The sequence below is a fragment of the Lipotes vexillifer genome, unplaced genomic scaffold (genome assembly GCF_000442215.2).
Source record: "Lipotes vexillifer unplaced genomic scaffold, Lipotes_vexillifer_v1.1 scaffold1261, whole genome shotgun sequence".
Taxonomy (NCBI): Eukaryota; Metazoa; Chordata; class Mammalia; order Artiodactyla; family Lipotidae; genus Lipotes; species Lipotes vexillifer.
This window is the reverse complement of record NW_006796548.1, coordinates 1,662,157-1,672,375: the sequence shown is the minus strand read 5'-3', so window position 1 is coordinate 1,672,375 and position 10,219 is coordinate 1,662,157. Positions and strand designations below refer to the sequence as shown.

Sequence of the window (10,219 nt, the reverse complement as noted above, 5' to 3'; positions counted from 1 at the left end):
TCTTTCCCTCTGGAGGTCGGTCAAGGCCTGGGGCACCTTAGCTGTAAGTAGCTCTAGCCCTGTCACATCCCTTCCCTCATTAGACTAGGTCCTCCCTTTGGCCCCCTGGAGAAGCTCCAGAACCCAGCTGATCTCACAGGATCGATGCTGATTGGACAGCAGCCCCAGCATCACCCAAGAGATCTGGCAACCAGGCTGCCTGCACAAAAGGCAACAAAGGGAGTGCACCAAAGAGTGAATCAGCTAGTCTGGGATCCTGGCACCACCGAGGGCCTTTGCTTTCCGGTGTGGCCCAGCGTCTGCGTTTTCCTCTTCTCCTCTGTGACTGCCTGTCCCTCTGGCTCGGGTAGGGCAGTGGTAAGGGAGAGAACAGTAAAGGCATCCAGGAATGGCGGCTGGGTCTGTGTGTCACACATACAGTCACACACAGCCTCAGCTGTGTTCCTGCCCCATGACGCGTGAGTGCTGGGGCCTGGCCCTTGTCCTGGTGCTGCGGGAAACCTGATCCCTGCCTCCATCTCTGTCCCCTAGACGATTGAAAAAGTAGATATTCTCCTGACCTCCTAAGCCATCCATTGGTCCTGGGTTGAAGCCATTTCCATCCCTGTGCCTTGGTGGTCATTGGCATCTTGCCTCTTGAGCTAAACAGCAAAACAGGCCTTGAGCAGGGTGTACCTGGATGGTGATACAGGGGCGGGCATCTGTGCCTGGGTGCTTTATACATGTAATTTTGATGAGGCTGGATGGCAAGGAAGCATGCCCACCTAACCCTCATGGCCTCCGTGTTGCCTTGTCCCCTAGGTGGGACGCTCATCCCTGCTGGTGGGGAATCTCAAGAAGAAGTATGCACAGGGGTTCTTGCCTGAGAAACTTCCGCAGCAGGACCATACCACCACCACTGACTCAGAGATGGAGGAGCCCTATCTGCAAGGTAGCGTCTCAGACCCTGGATGCTGGGGCTTCTGATGGGGCTGAACAGGACTCAGCAAGGCTGGAAGGTCCTTTCCTAGTATCCACGGAGGGGCTCTGAGCCGGGGAGCGTGTGAACGTGTCAGCTGACCAGACGTTTCCCCCAGCGCCCGCTCAGCCCTGTCCCTAGAAAACGGACGGCAGTTCCTGCCCCTGGGGAACTGAGTGTGCCCTGCCTGTCTCCAGCCCCACTCCTGCCAGCCCCAGGATTCCAAGAGCGGCTTTGCCCGCGTGAGTCACTCGCCAGTTGTAGGCCTGCAGGAGCAGCCCCAGGTGGCTTGTGCCCTTCCTGTACCGCCTCAGGAGCCTGCACTCAGGACGGGGGCCAGCGAGGGCTGCACTTGCCACACGAGCCACCGACTAAGTGTAGGCGGGACGGGACGCCCACGTAGGCTGCAGAACTCCTGGGCTCTGTTACCCAGGCCGGCAGCCAGCTGGACACCTCAAGGGAAGGGCGGGGTAATTCCAGATCAGTGGTGACAGCATTGAAGCTTTCCCTCTGAGCCGCGCCTGCTCTCTTCCAGGGTCATAAAGGGGGCCGCTGGTTCTTCCCCAACCGTGCTTTGTCTCATAGTCCTTAGAAGAAGAAACTGCCAGGTGTCCAGGGGCCATCTTTGGACACCTTCGGATACTTTCCAGGGGTGAAACCACAGCCCTTCCAAAAATAGCGACAAAAGCAGTTTGGCACTCTCCAAGCCGCTGCTGCAGGCAGGACAGAGCACAGTGGCCCCGGGGTGAGGCTGCGGGCAGTCCTGTGGGGACTACTCCTTGTCCGCGCTTACCGATTTTCATGCTTTTCAGAATCCAAAGAGGAGGGTACTCCCCTTAAACTTAAGTGTGAGCTCTGTGGCCGGGTGGACTTTGCCTACAAGTTCAAGCGTTCCAAGCGCTTCTGCTCCATGGCTTGTGCAAAAAGGTAAGAGCCTCAGCCCCTTCCCTTTTCTTGGGATTGCGCCTTGGTACCCAGCTCCTTATTTCCGTGACCTGCCTGGAAGCAGCATCCTGTCACTCGTTCAGCAAAGAACTCCCATGAGCAGAGCAGGGCAAGCGGCAAGGGTCCAAGGGAAGGAAGCAGCATTTAGCTTGTCTGGCCTTCCTGGGTCCCACTGGCACCCGCCCTTGGCAGCTCCCATTTCCTTAGGGTTTACCGAAGCCTCCACCGGAAGCTTTGCCCAGAGCCACTGCGCTGGCTACAGATGTTTCCTTTGTGAGCGTTCACCCAGCTTAGAAGACAGATGATCACAGTAAACACCAACGTTGTTTACTGTGGGCCGGCTGTGTGTGAGTCTCTGTGCTGGGTGTTAATATGCATATGTCATCTAATCTTCAAAGTAATACTGTGGGGCAGGTATTGCTATCGTGCCCTTTATACATGTTAGGAAACTGAGGCACCAAGGAGAAGTAATTGTGCCTGAAGCCTTCGAGCTGGGGATCTAGGCTTGCTGACTCTAAGCCCGGAGTGATCCTTGTGCCAAGAGGGAAGAGGCCTGAGCCCCCAGAAGAGAGGAGCTCTCTAGGCCCCAGGCAGAGATGCCCTGCACACCAGCTGGAGTAGGGCTGTCCACAGCCCTCCCTCCCCGCAGGCTGCGCTGGAGGGCCTCCTGCACCTTTGTGACGCTCTGCCAAGCTGTCCTCCGTCAGGACAGAGGACACTAGTTTCCCGGCCCCGGTGATAAATGGAGTGGAATGTGGCAGCCCTGAGTCCTTACCGTGATCCAAGTTGTTGTGCCAGGCACTTTGCACACATTAGCTTATGTTATTGCCAGACCGGTTACAGAAAGTGAGTGGTCTCCTCCCCCGCTCTAGATAAGGAAACTGAGGGGCTAAGTGACTTGCCCAGATCCACACAGCTAGTACTGAGTGATGGACTTAGGACTGGGACGAGGAGGCAGACGCAGATTTTGCCAAGTATCTTGGCTGCTCTTCCTCCTCCTGGGCCATTCGCCCTGCGACTGCCCTGACCGCCCTTGTTCCCCTGGCTCTGGCAGGTATAATGTGGGATGCACCAAACGAGTGGGCCTTTTCCACTCGGACCGGAGCAAGCTGCAGAAGGCGGGAGCCACAACCCACAACCGCCGTCGGGCCAGCAAAGCCAGTCTGCCAACACTTACCAAGGATACCAAGAAGCAGGTGAGAGGCTGGCGGAGCCTGAAGCTCGTGCTCTCGGGTCCCCACCAACTTCCCTTCCTAACACGACCCGGGATGCCTGCCATCCTTTTCCGCTGCTGGCATCAGTGCTGCATCGTGTTCTCATCTCTCATGATCTGTCAGGTCAAGCCGTCTCCCCGTGTCCCTTCATTTCATTGCTTCAACTTCCCCTCCTCCGTGACCTTGCCCCGACTTCACCCCTTTCTTCCAGTTTGCCTCCATCCTTGACTTCCGGGGCTCCCCTGCCTGAAGAGACAGGCTGTCCCAGGTAGCACCTGCCTTCCGAGGAGGGCTAGGTGAGAGGCAGCCGACACCCTTTACTTCCCCTCCTTGTTGCCTCTCTGAACATCAGAGCACTGAGTCCTTGAAGGTCTCTACCAGGAACGTGGGTATTTGTTCATTAAGTATGTTTTAGCACTGGCTGTACGTCAGGAGCTGTTAGGCACTAAATCTCTTAAGTTGTGCTACAGGAACTCAGAGCCTAGTATGATGCTTCAGATCTTATGTGTATTTTGCTGTTTATTGTTATTGTTTTGGCCATAAACCTCTTTAAGAATCTGATGAAAGCTACAGTCCAACATGGACATACACAAGAAAATTTACATGCTATTTCAGGTGGTTTATAGACCATCCCCCTAAACCCACAGAGCCCTGGTTAAAAACCCCACATCTAGAAGAAAGAATAGACGTAGAATCAGATCATCGCAGCGTAGTGTGGTACATGCTCCAGTACTGGCACTGACTCTGCTTAGGATCAGAGAGGGGACATGGCAAAAGATGCTTTTTGATCTCGAATTCAAAGATACATAGTAGCAGACCACGTAGAAAAGGGAGAATATACCTGCCTTTGCCCAGCACTCTGTTAGAGGTGCTTTATGCCCCCATCCTGAAGAAAACCGTTTCTCTGTGCTCCCAGCCAGCAGGCACTGTACCCCTCTCAGTTGCTGCCGCACTGCAGCTAACACACAGCCAGGAAGACTCCAGCCGTTGCTCCGACAACTCAAGCTACGAGGAGCCCCTGTCACCCATCTCAGCCAGCTCATCCACCTCCCGCCGGCGACAAGGCCAGCGGGACCTGGAGCTCCCTGACGTGCACATGCGGGACCTGGTGGGCATGGGGCACCACTTCCTGCCAAGCGAGCCCACCAAATGGAATGTGGAAGATGTCTACGAATTCATCCGCTCTCTGCCAGGTAAGGTCCTTAGAAGTTCCACGCCTGCCTGGAGTAGCAAGGAAAGCGAGGGTGTGAGAGCCCCCCCCTGCCGCCACCAGGAGAGACGGGGCAGTTCAAGGAGAGGCTCGGGTTCAGGAACAGGGCGGGGCGGGGCGTGCAGAGACGAGTAGGAGGAGGTGCCTGCCGGTAAGAGCTCACATTCTAGCATGGAGCGCTGACTGTAATGTTCCGTGGCTATAATCTGCCGTATCTGTGGGCTCGGTGAGGGGCCTGTGTGAAGGTGATGACGTGACCAACCCTGTGTGTCTCTGGGGCGAGTTGAGAGGGGCGTCACGTGGGAGTGGAGGAAATCGGTCAAGGAGAACGTTAGAATGAAGAACGTTTACACTGAGTGACAGTGGACAAGCAGGCCTGTGCCAGATGGAGAGACGGCATCAGGGAGCAGCCTAAGCAAAGGCACAAAGACACACAAGCATGTAAAGGAGCTGGTAGCTGCACGTGACCCTGGGTGTGCAGTGCCGTTGGTCTCGAAGGTAGGATCTAGAAATGAACCTTGAAAGACCTCCCATCTGCACGGCTGCACTCGTCGAGACCAGAGCTTCTCCACTGTTTCTTCTGCCAGTCTCACCCAGCCACTGACCAGGTCAGGCAGTGGTGACCATAAGCCCGTTCACTCAGAGACCAAAGTGGGATATAGTGGTTAAGAGCAGGCTTCGGAGTTAAACAGAACTGGGCTCAAATCCTGGCTCTGCCACTTAACCCAGCGTATTATCTATTGCTGCATCCCCCAGATTTGTTATCGCACAGGTCATGTGGATAAGGAATTCAGGAGCAGTTTAGGTGGGCAGTTCTGCCACAGGGATTCTTAGGAGGTTGCGATGAGGATGTCGGCCAAGGCCAGCCGAGGCCATGTGAAGGGTCACCTGGGGCTGTCAGATCTTCTGCCAGGGTGCCTCACTCACACGCTTCTCAGGGAGCGTGTGGCTGCTGGCAGGAGGCCTCGGTCACTCTCCCACGGGTGTCTTCAGAACGCTCACGCTTGAGTGTTCTCGTGACATGGCAGCCAGTTGTCCCCCCAGGGGGTGAGCCAAGAGAGCAAGGTGGAAGCCACCCACCGTGCCCTTTACGATCTAGCCTCAGAAATCACATTCTGTCACTTCAACACACAGGTCACCCCATTCATTGTGAGGGACTCATGAAGGCATGAAAGGGAAGCAAGGATTATTGGGAGCTACTTGGAGGCCGGCTACTCCCATAGTTCACCCCAGTGATTCATGTTCCTCCCTCATGCAAAATACCCTCACCCCCACCCGAGGCCCCACAAGTCTCATCCCATTACAGCAGAAGTTCGAGGTCCAGGATCTCAGCATCTAACTCAGGTCCAGGCACGGATGAGGCTCACTGGGTCCAGCTCCTCAAGGATGATTCCTCTCAATCTGCAGACCTGAGAACGAGGAACGGGTTATCCACTTCCCTCCACAAACCTAGGATATGGTGGGATGGGCATCGGGTAACCACTGTAGATGTGCCCATTCACGATGCCCCGTTCGAGAAGGGAGAACACAGGATGCTACAGGAGTCACCAGTCCATACCAGGGCATGTGTTGGCATTTGCTTGGTTAGGACTCAAAGCCCAGAGTGATTCTCTTTCGCTCTTGGTTCCACCCTGAGTCATCCTTCCTTTCCCATGAAAGGTAGCCTGTGGAGTTGTTTTCTCAGCCTACTTCCTGCTGCTTTTATTTCACATTACCTCTGACCCTTTCCGTCCATGTGAGCAGTGTTTCTGCCAGACGATTCTCTCTTACTCTTCGTGGGCTTTTTATGAATGTTATTCAACAATGTCTTCAAGACAAGCCTTACTCCACATTAGGTTTCTTCTGAAGCTGAGGGACAGTGCCCTTAACAGTCTGAGGAGCTGGGCCATTGAATGGAGAGGCTCTGTGAGGCACGCCCATAAAATCCTGAGAGAGCGTTTGATCCAACAGTTCTCTGAGGCGGCACCTTAGAGCTTTCTGCGGTCTTAAAAGATTTCAGTCACCCCTGCAGTTTCGTCTTTAGACTGTGTCTTTTTTTTTTTTTTTTTTTTTTTTTTTTTTTTTTTTTTTTTTTTTGTGGTACGCGGGCCTGTCACTGCTGTGGCCTCTCCCGTTGCAGAGCACAGGCTCTGGACGCGCAGGCTCAGCGGCCATGGCTCACGGGCGCAGCCGTTCCGCGGCACGTGGGATCTTCCCAGACCGGGGCTCGAACCCGTGTCCCCTGCATCGGCAGGCGGAGTCTCAACCACTGCGCCACCAGGGAAGCCCTAGACTGTGTCTTTTTGACTGTGTCCTGGATTTGGTCTTTGCCTAGAAACCATTTCTTAATTTTAGCATCATTTGCCATCTGGAGAGGCTTAGGAGTTTCAAAATCAGCAAATCCTGGCTCCTTCCTGTTCTCGTTTTCCTCGACCTCGTCCCTCCTCACATTTCCCACGGCCACGGTGGGAAGCCAGGTGGCACCTGCAGCGGTCTGCCTGAGGTCTCCTGAGCCCAAGCAACGTCCAGTAGGCATCTCACACCCACGGGGTTACCACCAGCAACAGTGTTGCTAAATTTTCTACTATTTCATAACAAGGATCCCTTTTCTTCCAATTTCCAGTAAGTTTCCTCACACTCCTTTAAGCCTCCCCAGCAGTTTCCTCCAAGACCATCAGGCTTCTTACTCCCGTCTCTCAGGGAACCTTAGACCTTCACTGCCGCTCTCCTCAAAGTCCCTCCAGCTCCCGCCCGCTGCCAAGTCCAAGGCCACGCCCACATGGAGAAGGTGTGGTGATGGCAGCACCCATCTTCCAAGTACCCAGATCTGCATTCGTTACCTACTGCTGTGAAACAGATTACTCCAAGACTAGTGGCTTAAAACAGTAATCACTTCTTATCTCAAGAGTTCTGTGGAGTGGCTTAGCTGGGCACTTCTGGCACAGAGTATCTTTCAAGGGCTCAGTCACAATAGCAGCCAGAGCTGCAGTTTCTGAGGGCTTGGAGCTGGAGGACCCCCTTCCAAGGTGCTGCGCTCACATGGCAACGGGGGGCTGGCTCTGGGCAAGAGGCCTCAGTTCCTCTCCAAGTGGGCTTCTCCAGAGGGCTGCTTGAGTGTCCTCACGACACAGTGGTTGGCATATTCCAAAATAAATTATCCAGAAGACCAAGGTGAAGCTGCTGCGCCCTTTGTGATCCAGCCTTGGAAATCCCATGCTGTCACTTCCACAACACTGTACTGATCTCCGGGGTCAGCCCAGTTCACTGGAGGGGTGGGGGGTGAACAAGGAGGTGTCGGGTCACAGGACCACCTTAGAGTCTGGCTACCTTGGGTAAGTCACTCAGCCTCTCTCAAGCTGTAAAATAAGAACAGCAACACCTTCCTCAAGGTGTGGTCATGAGGATCAAGTGAGATGATGCATTTGAAGGGCAGTGACTGCCAAGCGTGACCGCTGGTAGCTCTCATTGATACTGTCTTTGGTCATGTCCCCTCAGGCTGCCAGGAGATAGCAGAGGAATTCCGTGCCCAGGAAATCGACGGGCAAGCTCTGCTGCTGCTCAAGGAGGACCACCTGATGAGCGCCATGAACATCAAGCTGGGGCCCGCCCTCAAGATCTACGCGCGCATCAGCATGCTCAAGGACTCCTAGGGCTGGCCGGGCACCGGGGTGCCGGCCCCGGGCTCCTCTTCCCGACTGAGCAGAGCCAGCGGACACTCCTGGGGGCCCAGAAATGGGGCCAGTTGAGGGAAGGGGCCTTCCCTGTCGGGCATGGCTGGGGAGGAGGTCTTGGCACCTCCTCAATGGCTCTCAGGGGCCTTTCTTTCTGTGGGAGGGGCAGAGATGTAGGTGGCGCAGAAGATGGGGCTTTATGCTTGTACATATTGATAGCACTGGCTTCCTCCAAAGTCCCACTACTCTAGCCCCGCTCTCTTCCCCTCCCTCTGTCCCCCATTTTCCAGGGGGTATACGGTCAGGGCTCCCAACCTGAGTTGGGTCACTTCCAAGGGCAGCCGTCAGGCCTGCCTAGAGGCCTCGGAAGCCCTTGCCTGCCTTCCTCCACTTCTTTCTCCGGGCCCAGCTAACTCTTCCCGCTGCCAGCTTCTCCCACTGCAGCCTGTTTCTGAAGCAGCCAGAAGGGTTCTCCCCCTTCACCCTCTACAGGTGGAGGGAGAGAAGCTGGGCCCAGTTTGGCCACGCCTGCTGGCACAGACGCCTTAACGCTGTGTGTGTGACTGTGTGACTGTGTGGGAGCCTGGACTGACAGGCCAAGAGCCACCCTCTGGCATCTCCAGGTGTTTTGTAGCAAACAGCCACTTAGTGCTTTGTCCTGGACTCCACTCAGCCTCAGGATGAGGAATAGGAAAGAAGGGCCGCCTCAGTGCAGAGAGGCACGATCAGAAGGCGATGAAGATTAGTAGATTTTCCTTTCCAGACGGCCGAGGTGTCTCCGCAGCCCTTTCCCGCACTGTGACGTCCCCCTGACTGCCCTGCTGTGTCACAGGCGGCACTGAGGAAGCTGCTGGTGGGCTGGGCCGGGCCGCGTCTGCCCGCCTGCCCGCCTGCCCGCCCTGGGAGCCCAGCGGTGGGGCCCTGGGAACATCCAAGGGCAGAAGAGCTGGAGTGACCACCACTGAGGTGGTGAAGGCAGCGTCTGGCCTCGGGTCCCACGCTTCTCTGCCTCTGGAACTTGCTGGCGGCGGTCTGAGCTGCCCGTGGAGGAGGCGGGGCAGGAAGGGCGAGGGCCTGCCTCTGACTTGCCCGGGCCTCTGCAGACTCCTGGGGGGAGTGGGACTCTCCCTGGGGGAAGGGTGGGTGCCCTTCTGAGCTTGTTCTATTCCCCACTCACACCCCCAGGCAGGGTTGGAAATGAAGGACTTTTTTAACCTTTTGTTTTTGTTTTTTAAAAATAAATCCGTAAAATCTGTTCCTTCTGTGCCTTTCTCCTCTGGGGATGCCTTTCTGTGGTCCTGAGTGGCTACTTTTCATCTGTCAGGAGAGGGGTGGGTCCCTGGGTTGGGGGAGGGACGACCGCCTTAACTGGATAGCATATCCTCCACGCTTCGCTGGGGCTGGGTCCTTTGAGGATGCCCTTGGCCCCAGTCCACATGAGAAAAGCAGATCCCACCTCTGTTCTTCACATGGCTGTCCCCTGGAGTGTGAGGTCCAGGGCCCCTTCAGCTCTGAGCCCCCCTACCCAGCACTGCCACCAGGGAGACACGATGCTGTTGGGCCAGGGATATCTGGCACACCTGGCACACCTGAGGCAGAGCCCTGTGGTGGCTGCAGCGCTGCGTCCAGAACTGCCCTTGGGGTGGCTTTGGCTCACTCGACCCCTGAGCGCCTTCTGGATGCTGCAATAGCAAACTATTAGGAGAGCTCTGCCTCAAGAAGGTGACGCCTAAGCCTCGAATAAAGGAGAAGGGCCTCCAGGCGCAGACCGCTCACCATTCATTCAGTCTGTAACATGACCTTTTAAGAGCCAGTACCCATATCTGGACGAGAACTCTCTGGAAGGCCTTTTAAAATGTAGCCACTACCCGGAGGAAGAGGAGAAACAAAACTGGTTAGTGGACGACCCAGAGGGTGGAGCCAGGACTGGAAAGTCTGGTGGTCCCGGAGGTCGGGAATGGCGACAGGACAGAGGCCAGTGCAGGAGCCTGGGCCGAGGGGGAGTGGCAGGGGGCAAGGACCTCAGAACCTCGGGGAAGGTGCCTGGTGGAGAGGGCGCCTCGGGAGCCCCCTGCGCTGCCCTCCCCTCTCCAGGCCAGGTGGGCCGGCCCACCGTGGCCTGTGTAGCTCGGTGAGTCCACGCTGGACCTCCACTTCCCCTTTCTGGAGGACAGCGCCGGGCCCAAACTGAGTTTGTCCTTATGTGTGTGGTGGAGAAGAGAACTAAAACCCCTGAAAGAGT

General features: G+C 56.0%; 1 protein-coding gene across 4 annotated transcripts in view; it reads left to right on the top strand.

Moving 5' to 3' along the window:
• PHC2 (polyhomeotic homolog 2) overlaps nt 1-8,098 on the top strand; it is a 49,419-nt gene extending 41,321 nt beyond the window's left edge. For 2 of the 4 annotated variants that reach the window (XM_007468705.1, XM_007468703.1), the window contains 5 exons: nt 802-931; nt 1,771-1,885; nt 2,958-3,099; nt 4,034-4,310; nt 7,802-8,098. In XM_007468705.1, coding sequence (XP_007468767.1) covers nt 802-931; nt 1,771-1,885; nt 2,958-3,099; nt 4,034-4,310; nt 7,802-7,956 — 819 coding nt within the window. In that variant the 3' untranslated portion in view covers nt 7,957-8,098. The remainder of the gene's footprint in view (nt 1-801; nt 932-1,770; nt 1,886-2,957; nt 3,100-4,033; nt 4,311-7,801) is intronic. The other 2 variants (XM_007468704.1, XM_007468706.1) reach the window with 1 other exon arrangement.
• Nucleotides 8,099-10,219: the final 2,121 nt, after the last annotated feature.